The 24,590-nt window shown below is 45.6% G+C and overlaps 1 protein-coding gene across 2 annotated transcripts in view; it reads left to right on the top strand.

Annotated features, from left to right (window-relative positions):
- The window catches only part of PHKA2 (phosphorylase kinase regulatory subunit alpha 2), a 687,190-nt gene that overhangs the window by 220,077 nt on the left and 442,523 nt on the right, over positions 1-24,590 (top strand). For both annotated transcript variants that reach the window (XM_085622210.1, XM_085622209.1), the window contains exon 14: positions 10,191-10,269. In XM_085622210.1, the coding sequence (XP_085478336.1) occupies positions 10,191-10,269 (79 nt within the window). The remainder of the gene's footprint in view (positions 1-10,190; positions 10,270-24,590) is intronic.

Genomic DNA, 24,590 nt, shown 5'->3' on the forward strand with positions numbered 1-24,590 from the left:
CCAACTTTGGCAGTTGGTTTTAAAGAAGCAAAAACAAATGCTAAGCAGGCCAAACAGACATTTTGCTTAGCATTCATCTCTCCTTCTGGTCTCTGAAGGTACGGAGACCCGTGAACAGAAAGATCTCTAATTATGGCGGTCCTGTCTTAAAGATAGTGACAAGGCTCAAGGCTTCCGCTGATCTGGCAGGCCACCCTTCACAGTTTCTAAGGCACTCTCAGTTTTTACAACTACAGATTTGCAATCTCTTATAGCTGAAGTGTGCTTTCCATTTACAGACTATGGGAATACCAGGTAAACAGTCTATAATGCCATACCACCTTTGCTATTCTTAAAACACATATAATCTATAATGAATGCTTACATGTATTCTCAACAGATTTTATTTTTACTGAAACAAAACTAAAGACTAAAAACACAGACCTTTGCTTGTATCTTAATCACAAGGGATTTGTATTCAGTATTTGATAAATAAAATAAGAACTAGGCTACATGTCTCACAGTTTCCAATTTACAAATGATTGTGCTTAGGTAGATGCAAATTATGCGGGGATCGAAGACTGCTTTGCATATGCAAGTTCCCAATCTTGGTGAGCATTCACCTCGTCGAGTTCCACACAATCTACAGTTCCTAGAAGTATACATTCCAAGATTTTACAATATATACATACTTTTCACTGTCACCACTAACATTTGTGCATGGAGAATTTGGCCTAATTCTCGCTGCATAATTTAGTGGCAAATGTGGAAGGTCTGCCACTGTTGTGGAATTTCTCCATGCACAATTCTAGATTCATTCATTTACATTTCTAGATTTCGTGGACTCAACAATGAAAGAATGATATATTGTTTGGGTACTTATTTGGTCCTAATGGCCTCAGTATTTTTTTTAAAGAAAATCTGTAACGGCTACAACGTTGGCAAACTGAACCTGCTTAGTTGGCAGTCTTTAGGGTAATAACAGTGAAGAGTGTGCAGAATTAAAAAAGCTAGATTTAATATGGAAAATCTTTTTCAAAAATAAAGATTTAGCCATGTACAAACTAGCTTATAAATAATAAATGTTCAAACCAGGACTCAGCACAAAGTATTATTAAGTATCATAGCAATGACTAACCATGATTACAATTTCTGTATTTTGGACTGCTAATAAGTGTATATTTTATGTACTAATGAAGGATGTACATTTTATATAACATTGGATGGACTGCATAGTGATCAATTTCATTGAATGCACTGAAGCTTTATAATCAGAAATTTAAGTTGTAGAAACGGATTTCGGGTGTTTCAAGGGAGGGGCAAGTTTTAGTTGTGGGTATTCACCAACAATTGTGTGGTATTTTTCTAACCCGAAAACATGAACATTTATGCCTGTCAACGCCGTGACATGGCATTTCTAGAGCAATACGTTTTTTGCATAAATTCCCACATTTGGTTGGCTGTTTAGGCGTATAACTTAATTCACAGAGTAATATATTTTTTATCTGGTGAAAAGAAAAAGTGCAATGGACAGTTCACTTTTGAATTGCATTTTTGTACTGTAATTTCCACCTAGTTGAAACTCTTACTGCATACGTTTTATACTTGTACCCTAGTAAAACTATGACTGTTTTGGGTTTTGGGACTGAACCTTGTACCTTAAAGAATTGAAACAAATTAGACATTTGCTATAAATGTAGGACTAATCCTCTGGGAATAGATGCCTGACCTTTTCACCTCACCGTTTCTGAATCTGCCCAATAGCAGCTACTGCCCTCCAAGAATTTATAGAAGGGCAAGTACTATTACAAAAACATGTTTCGAGTGCAGGTATGCAGAATTTAAACTGCCCTTTTAAATGATTTATTACAGTATCAGAAGACAGTTTTATGTTTGTCAGACAAGCTACGCAATTACAAATGCAACAGAGTACCCAGCCCTCTATACCCTTTTCCTCATTTAGATACTGGCAGATCATACGTTTTTGCTTCATTGGAGCTCTTGTTGGCTCAGTTGATAGGAAGCATCATCCGACTGCCCGATGGAGTGTGGACTGTCTGAGGAAGGACTTTTCACCACCTGCCCTATTTAAGAGGGACCATGAAATGCCTTTTTCCCCGGCCCAACACTGCCAGGAAGAACCTGGTAGTGCGGGACAGAAGAAAATAATTATGACCCCCTAAACCCTAGGAGAAAAGCAGCGGGATGGGGGGGTCAAATGATTATGACTTATTGTTTACGGGGTCATTATGTGTTTGCTTTTCTGAAACAAACTCCTTCCTTTGATTCATTGAACTCATACAATGCAAACCTGAGACTCACATATGAAATCAGTTAATTTTAGGTAACTTTCCTAGATACAGGGATCTATATAAAACAAGGAATGATCCAAACCACACTCCAAGAGACATTCTCCAACTCATTCCTATATGCTGAAACGTTTCACAAAGAAGCTATGAAGTGGAGTACCCCCTATGGGGAATTTTTCAGAATTAAAAGTAACTGCTCTGTAGAAAGGAAATTAAAAAACACTGAACACTATTAGAAGACTCAAAGAAAGAAAATACACCAAGAAAGTGATCCAGAATGTTTTGAAAAAAGCTGCAGCACAAGACAGATAGTTTTAAAGATGCAAAATAAACAGAGCGATGAAACAGTTGATGGCAAAATCAGAGTGACATGCCACATTCACTGAAAGACAAAAAATAAAGAAGGGCCTTGTATAAACTTTGGGGATCTTGAAAAGTGATTCATTCATCTTTTAGCATTTTGGGGATGCACCAGTAGTAACATACAGGAGAGCTAAAAGCTTGAAGGGCAATGTAAACCACAGTCATTTTTTAGATAAAAATTATCAACATTATTATTAAAGAAAGGATTTGGGAAATGTATGAATTACAAAATCTACAAAACAAGATGAAATAAAAACAGTTTGAAACACATGCAAGTCTTACAAGAACCATCAAACTGGATTTTATGCTTAAAGTAATTAGACCCACTGTCGCCCACTCCTTCACGTCCTGTACCCATTGCATCTTTTTGGGCGGTGTGTGACTTAGTCAGGAAATAGCTATCCGGCATTTCGCCAACACCAATCCCAGAAGGACAAACTTCCTACTAAGATATTATTTTTGGATCAGGGTTGTAAACCAAGTAGAACCACCCGGATCTCCCGTGGTATTTCCCGCCCGTCGCTTCTTGCAGTGAAGCCAAGACATCATCCCCATATACTTGAAGCTCTGGGCAGGACCAAACCATATGACTAAATGTAGCCTCTCCCCACATCTGGGACATTGCCCTGATTGTTCTGGGTAAATCCTGTGTAACATCTTGGGGGTAAGATATATCTGGTGTACATAATTCAATTGAATCAGCTTGAACCGTGTTTGACCTCACCTACTAAATCCCTTCATGGATATTAGACAAATCTTTCTCTGTATGGGGTCCCCTGTCGGTGTCTCCCATTTTGCCTGGATCGGCAGTGCCTGGACCGCCCTGTCGTCCCGGATAGCTTGGTATAGGTGTGACATCAATCTGCGCCCTTTGGCTATCATTATCACGGTCTGTAACACCTTGGAGACGGGGCTCTTCTGGAAACATGGGCCACACCTCTCTAGCTACCTGGGCTATCTTCCCATATTGTAGGAACTGTCCTGGGCCCAGCGAAAGGCTTCTACCGCCTGCTCACGTGAGATGTACTGCTTGTTGATGTGTAGGTCTCTCATGGCGAGGCATCCCCGCTATCTGCGCACAGACATAGATGCAGAAATCTGGGAAAAGGGGCGAACAGCCCACTGGGGCATATCTGGGGCATAGGGGGCCCTTTTCAGTACTTTCCGGACGGCAAGTTCCCAGACATCCCCTACATGTCAAATGATATATGGGCTAGTTGACGGTATCTGTGCCCCCATCATTAGCAATTTAGGGAGTGTTAATATTCCCGTAGGTCTCCGCCAGCAGGGCCTTCTCCCAGTTCTCCCTGTCGTCTAACCAGTGTACCGCATGCTGTAATTAAGAAGCCGCATAGTAAAATTCCAAACATGGAACATCCAGTCCTCAATTGTGCCAGGTTCTTTGGAGATTGACCAATCTTACCCGTCTGTGTTTAGGCCCCCACACCATTTTAGACAAAGCTATTCTCCCCATAAGGGACAGAGGTAGTTCTTGCCAGAAGCATGTTGAACCCCGCAATGCCTCAATTACTTTCCCTATGTTAAGCGCCAAGTATTGCTCGACCTTTTCCGCCAATTTAACTCCTAGGTATCTAGACCCGGATCTCACCCATGGAGGTCCCACCTCCAGCAGTCCTCCTTCCGGGAGCGAGGCCAGTTTACCCAATGGGAGTAATTTCAACTTCCCTGAATTAATTCGTAATCCTGATATATGTCCGAATCTTTCAAGAACGTCAAAAAGCACTGGTATCGCCCTGGAAGGATTTCTGAAGTACACTAATGTATCCTCAGCGTACATGGACACCACGTGATTAGTCTCCCCTAGCTTGATCCCAAAGGGTTCCATCTCTTTTTGTAGGCCTACTGCTAGGGGTTCCATTGCCATGGCAAAGAGAAGTGGTGACAGTGGGCCCCCTTGTCTGGTGCCGTGGTGCAATCTAAAAGCCCGCAACACTAGCCTCCCCATTCTGATCCTAGCTCGAGGTTCCGAGTATAATAGCTGTACCCAATTCAGTAATAGTTGCCCCACCCCCAGTGCACGCAGGACCTCCCAGAGATACATCCAACCAACCGAGTCGAACGCTTGTTCAATATCTAATGTTGCCAGAGCGCACTCTTCCTGTCGTAGTGAGGGTGAATGCCATACCTGGGCTAGCCGCCGCAAATTGTGGGACATGCTACGTTTAGGGATGAATCCCGCTTGATCATAATAAATTACATGTTGCAGTTGAGCCGCCATGATCCCGCTAAGATTTTTTATATCAATATTTAGCAAAGAAATAGGCCTGTATGACCCTGGCAGTTGAGTATCCCGATCTGCTTTGGGGATCATAACCACCAATGCCTCATTCCTGGAAGACGGAAGTGTGAAATTCTGGAGAGCCTCATTATATACCTCCAGGAGGCGATCTACTATCAGGGGTGCAAATTTCTTGCAGAACTCGGCCGGTAAGCCATCACTTCCAGGGCTCTATGCGGATTTCAGGGACTTTATACCCTCTAATATTACCTCTCTCGAGATCGGTTCATCCAATAATTGGCTAACCTCTCTTTCTAAACGAGGTAAGTTCAGTTTGGTAAGGAACTCCAAAGCGGGCATAGAGCGCCCCGTATATACCTCGGCCAAGTGATCAGCTGAAGTATCTTAAGATCTTTTGCTGACTGTAGACCGAGCTTCCATCGGCAGATTGTATCTGGGAGACACTGGTTTCTCATTGCTGATCAGTCTGGCAAGCAACGCCCCAGATCAATCACCCACCACATGTAGTCGCTGTCGATATGCAGTGTAATTCAACTTCTCAAGTCTACAGAGCGCCGCCAACAGCTCTTCCCGTAGCTCCCTCCACTCATTTAAGCGACCCTGGTTCATGGGCGGCGCCGCCTCCAACGCGGCCGGTTCCTTTCTAGAACTTTGATGTCCCTCTCAAGTTGCTGCCGGACCCCATAAGTCGTACTAAGACAAAAACCTCTGACAACCACCTCCATTTCTTCCCATTCTATACCCCTTGAGGATGCCAAACCCCAATTCGTCACAAAATAATTAGAGATCTCTTCTTCCAACTTCCCAGCAAATAGTGGGTCAGCGAGTGCCTCGGTCGACAACCGCCATGTGGGAATTGCCACCCTAGATCTACTGGTACTTAAAATTAAAAGCAAAGGGGAGTGATCCAAGATATATCTCGGTAGATACACTAGCTCCTCGGCCCTAGACATCAAGGTCGATGACAGGAAGAATTGGTCCAACCTACTGAACGTGTTAGTCGCTGGGGTGTAGCAGGAAAATGTCCTAGTGTTCGGGTGTCAGACCCTCCATGCATGCATTAACCCCAGTTCCCTCATAACATTCACTAGGACCCCAGTCATACCTGTGTTAGTACCCACTCGGGGAGGTTGCCTGTCCATCATCCTGTCTATTACACAGTTGACGTCGCCAAGGAGGACTATGTCCCCACCCAGATAAGGGTTCGCTGCAGCCATTATTTCATTAAAGAAGGTATGTGTGTCTGTATTGGGGGCATACACATTTATGAGACATATCTTATGTCCATCAAGCCTACCGTATAGGATCACGTAGCGCCCCTATGGGTCAAGCACATGATGTATATGCTGGAACGGGGTTCCCGGACCACCCAAATAAGCACCCCCTGTGCAAATCCCGAGAATGAGGGGGCATATAGCTGTCCCCTCCATCTGCGGCAGATATGAGGTAGCGTATAACCCCAGACATAGGTCTCCTGCACCAATTTTATACCTCCGTAAATATGAATGCACTCTTGTACATTTTTCTAGCATTGCCATCCCTCGTATATTCCAAGTGAGAAGCTTTGTCAGATAGGGAGCCACAGGATCACACAATTAGTGTCACTTTTTTGTTCCCATCCCTTCAAATCAGTGCTAGATTGAACGCAAAAATGTGAAAATTTACAACCCAGACATGGATACCTGAAACCCCCTTGAAAACCAAAAGGAACAAATAAAGCAGTGTGAATACCTGCAACTCCCCCCTCCCACTGGGCAGTGTAACAGGACTATCCCTCCCACCATTGTGGAGCGTGAACCATCCCATCCTCCGCCCTAAACCACCCCTTCTGAACTTTCCAATATGTTCATGCCTTCAGTATTACCCACATTTGAATTATGTAGCGTAACATTGTCATAATGAGGTGCTGAACAGGGCCTCCGATATAGGTGCTATGCAAGTGACTGGACACTCGATGGGGGCGAGAGCCTCCAGCTCCCCGGACAGGTCCCAGCCGTTATTGAGGAGTGCGTCCCCTCCCAGACGCGACATATGCATATAATACATTCCTCACCAATTACCAAAAGGAGAAAAAAAGGAAAACAACAATTATTTTGAATCTCTTTGCAGTCACTTATCTGAATGTTCAGAACCCTGAACCAGTTCTCCCCGATCTCCCTATAGTCCCAGTCCACATTAGTGTTCGGGATAACCTCCGATGAGGTTAGGTCAGAGTCCGGCGTTCCTTCCACCACCTGTAGTGTACCGTCCTCACACACTCTGACTGTTCCAGGACCATTTGTGTCTGTATGTATTGCCCCTTCGGAGATTCTGTGCCGTCTACCCACCGATTCCATAGAGTCCGTGAGTGTTCTTGGGCTGGACTGCGGCCTCCGTCGGGGATCAAGATTCCCCGCAGCATCCATCCAGTCTGAGGACTCTTCAGCTGATCCAAAGAACAGAGCCCTGCCCTTGTGCTCGAATCGAAGCTTGGCTGGATAGAGGAGGCTGTACTTCATCCCAGCCTCCCTCATGCGCCTCTTGACCGCCAAGAAGGTGCGTTGTTTATCCTGCACTCTTTGCGTATAAGTCCGGTAAGATCTCAATGTGATGCCCTTCATAGTGCAGATCAGTTCTGGCACGGTTGGATTGCAGGAGCATGTCTCGATCCCTATAATTGAAGAATCGGGCTATAATGGCCCTCGGTGGGGCCCCCAGGTGTGGAGGAGGCACCAGCGCCCTGTGTGCCCTCTCGATGTTAAAGAACTTAGATGGTTTACCTGGTGCCAGCACTATCATTCTCCAATCCTCCACTAACAGCTTCGCAGAGGGGCCCTCCACCCGTTCCGGGAACCCCACGAATCTTAGGTTATTTTTCCGGGAGCGCCCTTCCTGGTCTTTGGCGCGTTCATCTAGTTTAATAGTCTTTCTCTGAAGCTCCATGGCTGTCTCCCGCAGGGATTTAATCTCCGTTTGGAGTACTTCCACATTTTGTTTGGTCCTGGTGACCCTGTCCGAGACCTTGCGCAGGTCACATCGGGGGAGGTTGACATCAATCGCCACTGCGTTGATCCTGGTCACCATCTCATCTCTCGCAGCTCCTTGTGCGCCCCTTAGATTAGGGCCATGGGGGAGAGGCTGCACGTAGTGTGATATTATATTGGATTGCACTCTGGTGCCTTTGTCCTTACCCATATTGAGCAATAACGTCCCACTGTATCAGCGCTGATCAATGCTGTCACCTAACCGCATCGTGTCATGCAGTCCACTCAGCATATTTCCCGGGCACCAGACGTTTCCCAGATCTCAGGTCAGGAATGTTGTTTTCCCTGAACTAGTCTGCACTCCAATAGACAGGTCTCTATCACATTATTGGAATTGGCATCAAGGCAGATGGTTTCCTACTCTTCACACTCCTCCAGAGAGCAACCAGCCGCACCTCAGTGGTCTACTGTTGCACCTTCTGCAGTCCCCAGCCTCCGTGGCCCAATCAGTCGACCATGAGGGCAAGCCCCTCCGAAGATCACTTCAGCCCCGCTGGGATTTTCCACTATTAATTCAGGTTGCCCAATGTGTTTCCCAGTCACCATGATCAGGGAGGCCAGGCTCATTTACCCCCCCCCCCCCAGGGCACTGCTTCTCGTATCCCAGCCAAAAGGCTCTGCAAGGATTGTGTGTCGATCTCCCCTCAGGCCTAGGCGCTGGGGCAGGGGCAACCCCTTTAACTTTTGTCTCCCCTCTACAGGCCTGCTGCTCTCTGCAGCGGGCAGCCATTGTTTATTTAATGCAGTCTCGCTACTGTGGTGTAGCTGGCATGAGCCACGAGGGGAGGTCTCCTGCAGCGTGCCTTCTCTTGCGCTTAGGGGTCCCACTGTTAATTCATGCCCCCGGTATAGGAAGTGGCCATCAGGGTCTGGGAATCCAGACTTTCCTATTGTCCAGGACGGGGATTCCCGCGCCCCCACCATCAAGTTTTGCTGTTGGGGAGCCCACCCCTCCAATGCCGTGAGCCTACCTGTCCGGTCGGGTCACGGTCTGTACGGCGTCACCGCCTGTGCGGCCTCAGCTCTGTGCGCGGAAATAAACCGGCCTGGGAACTACCCGGGTTACCGCCGCAGACGCATCTCTGCCCCTTGAACCGATGGGATCCCTGTCAGGTGTTTCTCCACTTCGCGGCCGCGGTAGCCCGTCGTAGGCTCCTCCGTTACTTCTAAGATGGCGTCCCGGTCCCGGAGATGCACCAATTTCGACGCTGCTTATGACCGATCAACTGCCTCTCGGAACACGATTCCTGGCCCAGGTGACTCTCCCGGTCGGGCCGATGTGTGAGGTGAGGTTGGTGCCTTAAATGCACCGCAGGATGTTGACGGATGTTGCCGCGCTGGGACGGAGCTCCAAGCAGCACGTCTTACTCGCCTATCTTGTCTGCTACTCCGACTCACAGTTATTATAGTTTATTAAAAACATAACTTAACACCACATTTGTTACAAATGAAGTTAAAAATGTGAGTGGTGAGGGTAGGCTATTTTAATTTAAAAGTATTGTCCCAAAAGTAATATTTACAAATGTGTCAATATATTTAAATTCATTTAAAAGATAAAACACATTTTTGGCGTAATCTGTTGTGTCTTTTGCATTAGGTAGACATTGGTTATTATTATTTGTTGAAATTTGTTTTACATTTTTATTGTACTTTAAATTCATTTTATTTTTAAATAAAAATCAACTTTATTACATCTTGAATATTTTCCATTAGGGTATTCTCTGACTTGGTGCGCAGATCTCTACAAACAGTTGGAAAGTTCACTCACTCATAAATTCACCTTCATTCAAGAGGGGGGAAACGTTTAAGTCTACACCTATGTATAAATCACCACTTGGAAATGATGAATAGCAAAACAGTGGACAGTTCAGTGTCAGAATAGATTTACTCATGCAAATTACCTTTGTGAATTGGGCCCTCATTTTGTATCCAGTACATTTAGCACCTAACATGCTTGCTTAACATGCTTTGCCATACATCTGTTAGAAGTCAATGAAACAAATGCCACAGCATTGGGATATGAGAGCACCAGTTTGTGGTGTGAACTATATGAATTTGCTTGTATGCATACACAAAGGCAAAGCCATATTAAATATTATCTTGTAAAATATTATATAAAGAATGTAATCCACCCCATTCTTTCCCAGCTATTTAATGTCACCCTTTAAATGTCTAAAATCGGTCTTTGTTTTAAGAGCTGGAATTGATTGGATTCCGTGACATTATTTAACCTATTTCTTTCCATGTTTCCTAAAGGGATTTCTAGCTCCTGGTGAAATTGATCCTTTAAACAGAAGATTTTCAACAGAATTCAAACCAGATGTTGTAGTGCAAGGTTTGTTTGTTTATTTATGTAGAATATTTAGTATCAATGGTGAATGCAATTTGTTAATGTATGTACATGTCAAGATAAACACACTGAGAAATAAAGCGGTACACATCTGCCTATGGTAATGAGTGGACTGCAATTATATGTACTCCAATTAGATGTTGCTGGCACTGGCATAGCTCTTAATGTCCTGCAAATGATTTCAAGGAAGAAAAAAATTAAAGCAGCAAAATAGTAAGGTGTGGAATAAAGGGAAGTACCTGGAGTTTAATGCCATATTCAAGACACACACAAATGTCAAGTACACTAACAGATGATGACACAAATGTGAGATTGGATTGTACCGGTATCCTTTGAGGCAAAATACAATTGGAAAAAAATAGAGAAAATAGGAAATACCATTTACAGAAAAAAATTAACTGCAAACAATTGCATGAATGAATGAAAGGGTGGTGAAGGAAAACAAGAAAATGATATTCAATAGGGAACCAGGAAGATCTCTTGGGCAAAGGTGTTACTAGGCAATTTTGCTGTGAATTTGCACTGTTTAACAAAACCCCCCAGGGTGGAAAGACCCGGGGGCACTGTGAAATGTTCCTTTTGGTGAGAATGGCGCAAGGCCCCCCTCCTTGCGCCTCAAGGCGCCCCAGGGACCCTATCTTGCGGTCCATATGTCAAATATGGGGAAGGGAATGCACGCCAAGCCTTCATAGGCCAAGTGCATTCGCTCCCTGCGCCTGTAAAGTCCCTGGGGACCCCATCCTCTAGGAATGGTAAATAACTGTGTCCCGGAGAACCCTCCCCCAGACACAGTAGTTTCCCTGCCCACTTTAACGTGTGCCAGAAAATATATGTCTGCTTCCATCCATGGGGAGCATTTTTAAGGCTCTTGCCAAGTGATAGCAGACATGCAGAAGGAGACTTTTGTTTCCCTGCCCATGCTCTCACCAGGTGGGCGTGATAACGTCTCACTCAAATGCAGAGAGCCAACTGAGACTTTGGGGACCCTGGTGCTACTCCATGTCCCCCAGCTTGCTGTTGGTGAGTGCCCTGGGTGGGCACCTGGGCACCCACCTAGAAGAAAGAGATGCCACTGGGGATGGACTCCCTGGGACCACAATAGACTCAAGGAAAGGGGTCCTGGACCCACCTCCCCTTTATGTTAAGTGCATCCCTTGGGAATGGGGTCTTCCGGCCTATTAAGGTTTGGGGAGGAGGGGCCGCACGACCCCCTCCCCTCTAGATTGTATTTTTGCACCAAGGGTTTGGGATCCCCAGGGCTTATTAAGGCTTGGGGGGGTGCCCCCTCCCTTTAACACATATGTTTTGACCCTGGAGGATGAAATCCTGGGGCCACTATTGGCCCGGGGAGAGGGCTGTGTGCTCCCCTCATCTTAACATATATGTTTTTGCCCCAGGGGATAGGGACCCCGAGACCACTGTTGGCTCAGGAACATTAAAAAACATACAAAGGCTTTTTTAAGAGCCACCCTATATTATGTCTGTTGATTTTGTAATATATATTTATATATATTTGTGTACTTTGTAGGTGCTTTCACGATAGTACCACTGTAATTTTGCTTTTGTTCAGCAACATTTCATTGGCTTACATCTCTGTCTACTGTAGAAACAGGAAGTGTATACCTCTTTTCCCCATTTCTAGTGAGAACTTCTGAGGTGAAGGTTGTACTCTTTCCCAGAGGGAAAACCTGTCCTTGCAAGCCACCTTTTGGATTTTGCTGAATGACAATGGCTGACCAACAAGATCCTGTCCTGGTTAAGGAGGAAAAAGAAGAGTTGGAGCGCAGGATGCTAGAGGAGGAACAGGAGGTGGAGCGCAGGAAGAAGCTAAAGGATTCTGTTGTGTAGGAGTTTTTCTCCTTGCCAGCTGGACGGAAGACAGTCAGTGCGCAACTGGTCACCTAAAACGTTTGCAAAAGTTAATTTCCCATGGCAACATCAACAGTACTCATTTGGTATGACGGGAATGGAGAAAAACCTGCAGGCTGTTTATTCAACCAGGTTGGTGCTGGCCGAAAAAGATGTCATAAGGACTTGGAAGAGGCCAAAGCAGAAACATTGGCAGCTGCCATTTCTTCGGCTACTGCAAGACCTTCAATTTGTTTGGCGCCCGCAGGACATCCAACACCACCAGCTGCATCTGTCCCTCCAGCACCACCTTCAGCCACCACCCACTGCTGCAGGTACCGTGGTGGCAGTCCATCTGTTGAGGCAGAATAGACACATTGTAGGGCCGTATGGCAGTACTGCAACATACTTTTCCCTTGACCTTGCAGTGTTGCATGAGAGAGCGATCTCACCATACCCTGGGTGCTTGTCATGGCCAGTTTTTTGGCCTTTACTTCCTTCCTGTTTTCTGTATAAACCTTTTATCAGTTGGTTATGTTGACCTTTGTAAAAAAACTTCCAGAAAAATGTTTACAAAAAAGGTTATTTTTAGAACTAAACAAATATCTAAAAAAATAAAGAGCTTGTACCTGTATTAACCATATTTTTTCAGGTAACAGAAATACAACATTGTAGAGATAAAAGATAATTGTAAGATAAATTAAACATGTGCCTTATGGTAGCTTCATACAACATGGTAACAGTGATATGTGATTGTATTTAGAGTATCACTGTCGTAGAGTGAAGTGGCATAAAGTAGAGTTGAGTGTCATAGAGTGGAGTGTCGTTGAGTGGAGTATCGTTGAATGGCATAGGGTGAAAACAGTGTTGTAGAGTGGAGTGGCATCAGTGGAGTGGAGTGGTATTGAGTACAGTGGAGGAGAGTGTCGTACAGTGGCATGTCGTACAGTGGAGTGTCATACAATGGACTGTTGTAGAGTGAAGTTTTGTAGACTGCGGTAGAGTGGAGGAGAGTGTTGTAGAGTGGAATTCAGTGTCCTAGAGCGGCATAGAATGGAGTATATTGTCGTAGAGTGTAGTACAGTGCCATAGGCCATAGAGTGGGGCACGTAGAATGGAGGAGAGTACCGCATAGTGTCGTAGAATGAAGTGTCATAGAGTGGGATGGCGTGTCGTAGACTGTCTCAGAGTGGAGGGGAGTAAAGTGGAGTGACATAGAGTGGAGTGCCATCTCGTATGAGTGGAGAGGTGTGTCGTAGAGTTGAGTGGCGTATCATGGAGTGTCGTAGAGTGTCGTAGAGTGCAGTTAAGTGTCATAGAGGGGAGTGGCGTAGAGTGGAGTGACTGCCTTTTCATTTTACCAGGGCTTTCATTAACCAATAATATTGTGTTTCGTCATTGCCATGTACCGTAGTATACCTCGAATGTGCTGTGGTGGTATACAGCGGCCCAATTTATCACTGTGTTTTTGTCCCTTATTACTTAAAAACTACTGAACCGATGTATATCAAATAACAAAAAGGACCCTTTCCACACTATAATCTATAGTCCTGCAAATTTCTTCACAATCTATTCAGCCATTTTGCCGCTACTTGTGTTTAAAAAGTCTATGTATTGTTGAAAAAACATGTTTTGGACCCCCTTATTTTTCTTTGCACCCCCTTAATGAATTCCCACAAAGCTTTGCATCATCAGCCAATGTATAAAAAGGAATAGATTTGCAAAGCTTTGTGGAGATTCGTATATTCGTCAAACAGTGGCAAAGTTATCACCAATCAAAAATCTGAGGAATTCTGAGGAATTCCTATCTCTCAAAGCCCTCTCAGAAGCCTAACTATAACTGCTGCTACACTAATATATATAGTTCTAGTTAGGAAATGGAATAAAAAAATCTTAGAAATTCACAAAAAAACAAACTTTTACAAAGACTTTATACTAGGGTCAGGTGTCACTCGTACAAAACCAGAGAAATTCAGTCATTATAGTTAGTGAGCTTACTATAACTCTCCCCCCGCATTGCTCCGCTTATGACTTCACATATTACATCACTCATGACCTGGTCAGTGAAATCACTACTGACATCTCAAATCTCAAATGAGATCACTCATGACCTCACAGATATATATATATATACAAAACGAAAATGTCTGGATTTCACTTCTAAGATCCCTTAATTGCATTATGTTTACTATACAATTTTCAATAGCTATGTGCGTTCATTTCTCGCATTTAAATTGGAGCCATGTTTCTGTATTCACAGCGAGATTTCCTCTAAACAAGGAACACAATGTGAAGTATTTCTTTCATGTTTATTTACTGCCGATCACGCGAACCGGAAGTGCTATGTGGTTTAAATTTCCCGGTTTCCAATATGTCACCAAGTGATCAAGGACACAGTTCGTGTCCGAAACGCATCTGAGACTGCACCTTTCCTTTTAATAAAGCACCGTTTATCGGCAACAGCATAGTCTTTGTCCGTGGTCCTATCTGTGCGCGCCCGCATGTGGATATTGCTAGCAGATATATATATATATATATATCATGTGATCAAGAACCCTTGGAGGTTTGAAACGCGTCATGGCGGCTATGCACTTGAAAATAAACTAAAGAATTGCACTGATAAATTGGAGCTCGTGCCTTTTTTGGTTCCGAGGATTGAACGGTGAAAAGAAAGGAATACGGAGGACATATATACCTATATATATATATATATCACAAAAAATGACCTTCCCTCAGCGGTCATAGACGAGGCGCAGACTGGCGAAATTGATTATTTTATATTTATTTTGTCACACAAACTCCCTCGGACAGACACGTTTCGGCTGCACGCCTTCCTCAATGTCACAAAAATATATATATATTGAGGGAAGTGTTCAAACGGGAATCTTCTTAGATTTACAGCCGGGATCCGACACCCGGAACTCGCACCAACCCCGATTGGAGATGACACCGTTCCTGTCGGAAACTTTCCTTTTATATATATAAATGTGGCTCTGATGGTGAAATATATATATATTCACTGAAAAAACCATAAGTTTCACACACGTTATAGTTGGAATTAGCATTTAAAAAACCTTGCAAATTCACTGAAAAAACCATAGGTTTCACACATGTTATAGTTAGCGGAAATTTTACTGATAAAAAACCAATGAAATTCCCCCGTTATAGTTAGTGCAGGAAACTATAACTCACGCGACCGCAATCCTCTGCTGATGCTAATACTGTATTTAGACACTTATTTGCCCATGTCTTCTTCCATAAATTTTTAGCTATACATATATTACAAATATTTTTTTTTCATAAAGACACATATGTCATCAGCAGAAGATTGCGGTCGCGTGAGTTATAGTTTCCTGCACTAACTATAACGGGGGAATTTCATTGGTTTTTTATCAGTAAAATTTCCGCTAACTATAACATGTGTGAAACCTATGGTTTTTTCAGTGAATTTGCAAGGTTTTTTAAATGCTAATTCCTAACTATAACGTGTGTGAAACCTATGTTTTTTTCAGTAAATTTGTACGGTTTTTTAAATGCTAAGTTACTTTACGCCATTCGTGGCGTGCGCGCCCACTTAACGCAGTTCGTTCCGTGCGCGCACGGTGCGCTTCGCGCACTGTGCGCGCACAGTGAGCACGCGGTGCGCTTTGCGCACCGCGCGCCCACTTTACGCAGTTAGTGCCGTGCACGCACGGTGGGCACGCGGTGCGCTACGCGCACCGCGTGCCCACGTTACGCTAGATGGGCCATGTACGCACGATGCGCTTCGCGCACCGTGCGCACATGGAGGACATATTATGCGCTTCCTTGTGATAGGTAATCTGTTGAAATTTTTTGGGGAAATGCTGTGCTCTTATATGCCATGCACAAATGGTGGCCTTCGGCCAACATTTGCACACGGGGTGGAGAGAGTGGGGTTTTTTTTTTTTAATAATTATTTACCGTACGCGTACGGTAAGCGTACGGTAAGCGTAATCGGCGAAATTTTCGAAAAATAAAAAATTACAGTTTTTTGCCTTGGGGGATCTTTGAAGACTCAACTAACATGGTTATGTGCATGGGCGCTGTCTAAACAGCCCCTTTATATGTTTTTGGCATTTGTTTATCAGCTCCCCCCTCAGAGTGCGAGAGAGAAAATGGCGGCCGCCGCTTCCTGGTTTCGACCGATTCGAATGTTTACTAAGATCTAAGGGCCAATCAGAATCGCGCTCGCGCACGCCACCGTACGCGTACGGTAAGCGCACCGTAAGCGCACCGTAAGCTGGCTCAGATATATATATTGATTTAAAGGCTATTTTCTCAGAATCTACTGAACAGATTTACACCAAACCTACCAAAGGCACTTCCTTGACCTGAGGACTACCACTCTGCCAAATTTCAAGTAATTCTGTTCAGTTGTTCGGGCTGTAGCTGTGTCTAAAGGTCCTATGGAAAAATGCATGGGAAAAACGCGTTTTGGGACCCCCCTTTTATCTCAGCCCCCGCTTGACGAATCCCCCCCGAGTCTTTCAGGGTAGGAGCGGAGCATAGCGCCCCACCTATTTTGAAAAATTCGCAAGGATTCGTCGACCGGCGCAAAAGTTATTCAAAATAGAATGTTGCGGATTTCCTATGGAAACGTGGTCCTAACTATAACTACCTACTGGCGACCGCCAGTAGGTAATATGTATATGTATATATATATATATATATATATATATATTCACTGAAAAAAACATAGGTTTCACACATGTTATAGTTAGCGGAAATTTTACTGATAAAAAACCAATGAAATTCCCCCGTTATAGTTAGTGCAGGCAACTATAACTCACGCGACCGCAATCCTCTGCTGATGCTAATACTGTATTTAGACACTTATTTGCCCATGTCTTCTTCCATAAATTTTTAGCTATACATATATTACAAATATTTTTTTTTCATAAAGACACATATGTCATCAGCAGAAGATTGCGGTCGCGTGAGTTATAGTTGCCTGCACTAACTATAACGGGGGAATTTCATTGGTTTTTTATCAGTAAAATTTCCGCTAACTATAACATGTGTGAAACCTATGGTTTTTTCAGTGAATTTGCAAGGTTTTTTAAATGCTAATTCCTAACTATAACGTGTGTGAAACCTATGGTTTTTTCAGTGAATTTGTACGGTTTTTTAAATGCTAAGTTACTTTACGCCATTCGTGGCGTGCGCGCCCACTTAACGCAGTTCGTTCCGTGCGCGCACGGTGCGCTTTGCGCACCGTGCGCGCACAGAGAGCACGCGGTGCGCTTCGCGCACCGCGCGCCCACTTTACGCAGTTAGTGCCGTGCACACACGGTGGGCACGTGGTGCGCTACGCGCACCGCGTGCCCACGTTACGCTAGATGGGCCATGTACGCACGATGCGCTTCGTGCACCGTGCGCACATGGAGGACATATGATGCGCTTCGTTGTGAAAGGTAATATTTTAATTTTTCATATCTGTAATATGCCATGCACAAATGGTGCCCTTCGGGCACCATTTGCACATGGGGTGGGGAGAGTATGGATAATTTTTTTTTTAAAATAATTTTTACCGTACGCGTATGGTAAGCGTAATCGGCGAAATTATCGAAAAAATTAAAATTCCGTTTTTGGCCTTGGGGGATCTTTGGGGACTCCCTCAACATGGCTAGGTGCTTAGGAGCTGTCTAAACAGCCCCTTTACATGTTTTTGTCCTTTGTTTTTTAATCCACACTCTGAGTGCGAGAGAGAAAATGGCGGCCGCCGCTTCCTGGTTTCGACCGATTCGAATGTTTACTAAGATCTAACAGCCAATCAGAATCGCGCTCGCGCACATCACCGTACGCGTACGGTAAGCGCACCGTAAGCGCACCGTAAGCTGGCTCAGATATATATATTGATTTAAAGGCTATTTTCTCAGAATCTACTGAACAGATTTACACCAAACCTACAAAAGGCACTTCCTTGACCTGTAGACTACCTCTCTGCCAAATTTCAAGGAACTCTGTTCAGCCGTTCGGGCTGTAGCTGTGTCTAAAGGTCCTATGGAAAAATGCATGGGAAAAACGCGTTTTGGGACCCCCCTTTTATCTCAGCCCCCGCTTGACGAATCCCCCCGAGACTTTCAGGGTAGGAGCAGAGCGTAGCGCCCCACCTATTTTGAAATATTCGCGAGGATTCGTCGACCGGCGCCAAAGTTATTCAAAATAGAATGTTGCGGATTTCCTATGGAAACAGGGTCCTAACTATAACTACCTACTGGCGACTGCCAGTAGGTAATATATATATATATATATATATTATCTACTGGCGGTCGCCAGTAGATAGTTATAGTTAGGACCGTGTTTCCATAGGAAATCCGCAACATTCTATTTGGAATAACTTTGGCGCCGGTTGATGAATCCTCGCGAAATTTTCAAAATAGGTGGGGCTCTCCGCTCCGCTCCTACCCTGAAAGTCTCGGGGGGATTCGTCAAGCGGGGGCTGAGAAAAAAGGGGGGTCCCAAAACGCGTTTTCCCCATGCAATTTTCCATAGGGACCTTTAGTCCAAGATACAGCCCGAACGGCTGAACAGAATTACTTGAAATTTGGCAGAGAGGTAGTCCTCAGCTCAGGGAAGTGCCTTTTGCAGGTCTGGTGTCAATCTGTTCAGTAGTTCCTGAGAAAATCAAAAGTAAAATCATATATATATGTGGGCGGAGCCTAACCACACATCTCATCGTGAGATCTGATTGGCTGTCAGCACTTCATCCAAGAAGTGTTGGCAGCCATCTTGGGACCAATATACATGATAGCACCTCATTAAAAAGCCTTGCAGTTAATAGAAGGTTTTAAGACTTTAGTTACATTATAAATCATTTGTTGATGGTACCATACTCATTTTAGGAATTGTGGTGTGTTCTAAGGTGATTTTACCATGTGAAAAAGCCTTCTGCTGTGATATCATGAATCATGTTTGAGAGAAAACTATGTTCTCATGCTTTTCCCACAGAGGTTTAAAAGGTGATCTATAAGCTAAACTGAGAGCATATTTTCTGTAAATTCACATTATCTTTCTCAGTCATGGGAGAATGAAGTCTGACATTCTCAGTAAAACATGTACATCCAACAAGTGCAGAGACTGTCAGTTGATTCCTTTGTGTTCTACTGCAGCTTCCCAGAGTGTTCTAAAGAACAACTAGTGCGCTAACAGTCCTACTTATGACAAAAGTATGGCACACCTGGAGCCATCTTGGTTGGAATAAAGTAGTAACTCTTAAAACATTTAATTTAAAAAGGAACAAAATGAGGGGGTTCATTTTGCCATAGAAAGTATGATTAGTGCTGCAGAAAGAAAAATTAGGGCACATTTTGAGTGACTTCTCAAATCCTCTTCTATTTCATTAAAAAATTCTGACATGCAGACTGAAACATGCACTTTCAATACCAGCAGCAGACTTCCCTGGTGAGCAGTAGCTTTACTACAGTGATCTAATAAGCAACTAGAGTGCTAACATTCTGAATTTATGGCAAATGTGTGACACATCTGAATGCCTTCTTGATGGAATCAAAGTAAAAAACTGAAAGTTTTTCCTACTGAGGAGACTGTAGTAAATGAGGAAATTAGGAAACATCATAACAAATAAGTCTCCCAAAATGGCCACCAGAGACAAAAGAGCCCAAATGTAGCCCAAATATCACCGAGATGTAGCCCAAGTATAGCCCAATGACCGAATGTCCCAGTGTTCTAACGAACAACTAGAGCGCTAACAGTCTTACTTATGACAAAAGTATGGCACACCTGAAGCCATCTTAATTGGAATAAAGTGGTAACATTTAAAACATTTAATTTACAATGGAACAAAATGAGGGGGTTCATTTTCCCATATAAATTATGAATAGTTCTGCAGAAAGAAAAATTAGGGCACATTTTGACTTCTCAAATTCTCTTCTATTCATAAAAATTTTCTGACATGCAGACTGAAACATACACTTTTAATACCAGCAGCAGACTTCCGTGGTGAGCAGTAGCTTTACTACAGTGATCTAATGAGCAACTGGAGTGCTAACATTCAGAATTTATGGCAAATGTGTGACATATCTGAATACCATCTTGATGGAATCAAAGTAAAAAACTGAAAGCATTTCCTACTGAGGAGACTGCAGTAAATGAGGAAATTAGGAAACTTCATAACAAATAAATCTCCCAAGATGGCCACCAGAGACAAAAGAGCCCAAATGTAGCCCAAATATCACCGGCCCCAACCAACATCAGCCGAGGACGAAGATGTGGAAAACCTACCCTCCAGCCCCGCTTCCGAACACGATTCCGGATCGAAGAACAACTCTTTCACAGAGATGAAGCCGACACCGAGGTAGGAGACTACGATGAGGCCTTAGGGGCCGAAGAAAGTAGCTCCGGTGACGAGCAAGGCCTACCCGTACAGACGGAGGATATCCCAGTGCGTCAGTCTATGGCTCCGGTCGAGGGATCGCCTTCGGGCCTTACCCAAGACCTATCCCGCAGTTCTTCGGCCCCGCCCTCGGGCCCGGCCTCGGACATTCAGCGACAGCCATTAGTACCCAAAACGACTGGTTTCCCTTCCTCGCAACCGAAACCAAAAGTCGTGTCGGTTCCACAGAAACCGAAACTGAAAGTGACACTGGTCGGATCGAAGCCCACTACACCTTCGACGCCAGCCAAACCCGTCGGCACCGACCGCACCAAACGGGACTTCGGTGCCGAACTCGCAGCAGCCGACGTCGGCGCCGACACACGGAAAAAGGCCATCGGTACCGCCAAACCGCCTCGGCACCCGGCACCGAAACCATCGGCTCCAGCCACGAAGGTCAAAATGGCCGCTGCGTCGCACACCGCTTCGAAAGCAGCACCTAAGGCCCAATCATCGACGCCGTCGACGGCAACTACCTCTCCTCGACTCGATGACCCCGTGGCCCCGAAGAAGTCCACGCCTGCCTCTACCGATCCGCTCGGCGCCAAAGAACCGTCGGCGTTCCAGGTGCGACAAGTTGCAGCGTCCTTGCAACGCATCAAAGAAAAGGCTGCCCTCCAGGACACGTCAGGCTCCGAGCCGAAAAAAGCTCAGAAAGGTTCTCCAGCACCACCCCATATCACTTTTGGCCTGCCGCCATCCACGGCGCCCAAAATGTTTGAAATAAGAACACGTGTCACCCAAACTAGGATCGCGCCTGCCGAACGCTCTCCTACGGAGACGTCACCGTCCCACATCATCGATGCCGACACCGGCAGAATTATGCTCCACAAGCGGAGAATATCTTCCGAACACGCTTTGGACTCCTACCGGATCCCGCTAAAGAAAAAGCTGCCAGCAGATTCGGAACCAGTTCTTTACGAACGTCTCCATACCTCTTACCCAGATCCACAGTCCTTCTCTCCGACACACTCCGAAACCGACGTTTTGGAGGACTATATGGGTGACGACGTCCCCTACCCCAGAGAGATGGACCCTGAAGGCCAACTGGACCCGGACCAGGCTTGGGATGACCCTGTGGACACAGGTGCACCGATGGATACACAGGACACGCAGCTATATGGCGCAAAAACGTCTCCCACAGAGGACACTGCCGCATTCAACGCCCTAATTGAACGTGCTGCGGCCAATCATGGTGTGCAACTCCACTCTGACACAATCGAGGACGATTTTCTAATGGATACTTTCGCATCCTCAGAAAGGAATATCAAAACTCTACCCATGTTGAAAGGTGTCCTCAAACCAGCAAAGGACATTTTCAAAGAACCCACCAGGGCAAGAGTAATAAACCCCAGGATCGACAAGAAATATAGGTCGGCGCCTGGGGACCCTACGTACATTAGAGGCCAGTTGCCTCTGGACTCCATCGTAGTCGCTAATGCTCGCAAACGGGCGCACTCGCAGACAACTGGGGATGCTCCTCCCCCGGACAAAGAGTCCAAGGTGTTAGAGACCTTCGGCAAACGGGTTGCAGCCCAGGCAGCTAACATATGGTGTATTGCCAATACCCAGGCGCTCCTAGCTCGCTACGATCGCGCACACTATGACACATTAGAAACCCTACTCCAACATCTCCCTGACCAATACAAAGAGGGAGCAGAGATCCTCATCAGGGAGGGACAACTCCTCACAAACGCATCCATTAAGTGTGCACTGGATGCCGCAGATACAGCTGCCAGAGCAAAAAACACCAGCGTCATGTTACGACGACACGCCTGGTTACGAATCTCCGGATTCAAACCTGAGGTTCAAAATAACATTCTCAATCAACCGGTCAACCCCGACTACTTATTCGGACCAGAGGTTGACACCACCCTAGAAAAAATAAAAAAGGACACGGACACTGCAAAGTCCATGGGGGCTCTCCAAACGCAGACCTTTCGGAGTGGCTTCTTTCGTCGCCCCGGAAATAGAGGAGCAGGTAGAGGACAGGGGTCACAGCAAACCTACAACAAGGGCAACTCACAAAGTACCTACGATAAAAACACCAGGGGTGGATATCGTGGCTCCAGCACAAAGGGCAGAGGACGCGGATACGGCAATATCAGGTCCTCCCCCAAGAACAAACAGTGACGCCCTCTCCCTTCCTCCCAACCACATAACACCTGTCGGGGGGAGGCTACAAAGGTTCCTGTCCACGTGGAACTCCATCACCACGGACAGGTGGGTCAAAGATATTATCAAACACGGTTACTGCCTAGAATTAACCTCCACTCCACCCACAATACCGCCAAAACACCGTCCTATGTCCTCAGAGCACTTAGCGCTATTACAGCAGGAAGTGCTAAGTATGCTGAAAAAAGGCGCAATAGAGGTCGTACCCGTCCACGAGCAAGGTACGGGGGTGTACTCCCTGTACTTCTTAATACCAAAAAAGGACGGGTCACTCAGACCTATACTAGACCTGAGACCCCTCAACCACTACATTCTCTCAGAGCATTTCCACATGCTCACCCTACAACAAGTCCTCCCGCTGCTCAAACAGGGAGACTTCCTAGCCACGCTAGACCTCAAAGATGCGTATTTCCACATACCCATACACCCGTCACACAGAAAATATCTCCGGTTCACCATTCAGGGGCAGCACTATCAATTCAAAGTCCTCCCCTTCGGAGTGACAACAGCACCCAGAGTTTTCACAAAGTGCCTAGCTACCGTGGCTGCACATCTACGAAGGCAACACATTCACGTCTACCCTTACCTGGACGACTGGCTTGTTCAGGCAAAGTCAGCCCAGCAATGTGCCAGCCACATGTCCCGCACCATTCACCTTCTTCACAGTCTGGGATTCTCACTAAATTACCCGAAATCACATCTCCAACCCGCACACGTACAACAGTACCTAGGTGCGACCATAGACACTCTGGCAGCCACAGCTTAGCCAAATTTAGTGAGGATCAACAGCATGCAAATGCTGATTTCCAAGTTCAAACCCCAACACTCCCTTCCTGCGCGAGTGTTCATGCAGTTGATAGGCATGATGGCCTCCTGCATTTTCATAGTCCTACACGCGAGACTACATATGCGCCCGCTTCAGGAGTGCTTAGCACGTCAATGGAATCAGGCTCACGGGCAATTAAAAGACCTAGTGTTGGTGAGCGGTCGGGCATACAACTCTCTGCATTGGTGGAATCCACAAAACCTTTGCAAGGGCCGACCGTTCCAAGAGCCTGTTCCACAAATAATACTGACAGCGGACGCGTCTCTTCAGGGATGGGGAGCCCATGTACTCAATTACACAGTGCAGGGACTATGGACTACACAACAAAAGAAGATGCACATCAACCTTCTGGAACTGATGGCAATCTTCCTGGCTATGAAAGCATTCAAAGTACACCTGTGCAACAAGGTCGTGTTGATCCGGACGGACAACATGACTGCCATGTACTACATACAGAAGCAGGGAGGAACACACTCTCCACAGTTGTCTCATCTGGCTCAGAGCATGTGGAAGTGGGCCATTCAGAGGAACATATTCCTCATGGCGGAACACCTCCCCGGCAAGGACAACCAGATGGCGGATCTGCTCAGCAGACACAGCCACCAAATGTACGAGTGGGAGTTACACCCATCAGTACTCCAACCGTACTTCCAGCAGTGGGGTCATCCAGAGAAAGACCTATTCGCCACAAGGGAAAACGCAAAATGCCAAAGCTTTGCCGCCAGGTTCCCACATCCACAGTCGCAGGGCAATGCGATATGGATGAACTGGTCCGGCAGATTTGCGTACGCTTTTCCCCCAACGCCGTTGATACCGCTAGTGGCACGCAAACTGCGACAGCACTCACTGACACTCATCCTGGTTGCTCCAACATGGGCACGCCAGCCATGGTACACCACCTTTCTGGAACTTTCCGTGGTGCCGCATCAAAGGCTGCGGATCAAACCCGCACTTTTAACGCAGAACCATGGAGAAATTCAGCACCCAGATCCGCAACAGCTGAACCTGGCAATCTGGCTCCTGAAGTCCTAGAGTTTGGCTACC

This window comes from Triturus cristatus, chromosome 8 (genome assembly GCF_964204655.1).
Source record: "Triturus cristatus chromosome 8, aTriCri1.1, whole genome shotgun sequence".
NCBI classification, from domain to species: domain Eukaryota; kingdom Metazoa; phylum Chordata; class Amphibia; order Caudata; family Salamandridae; genus Triturus; species Triturus cristatus.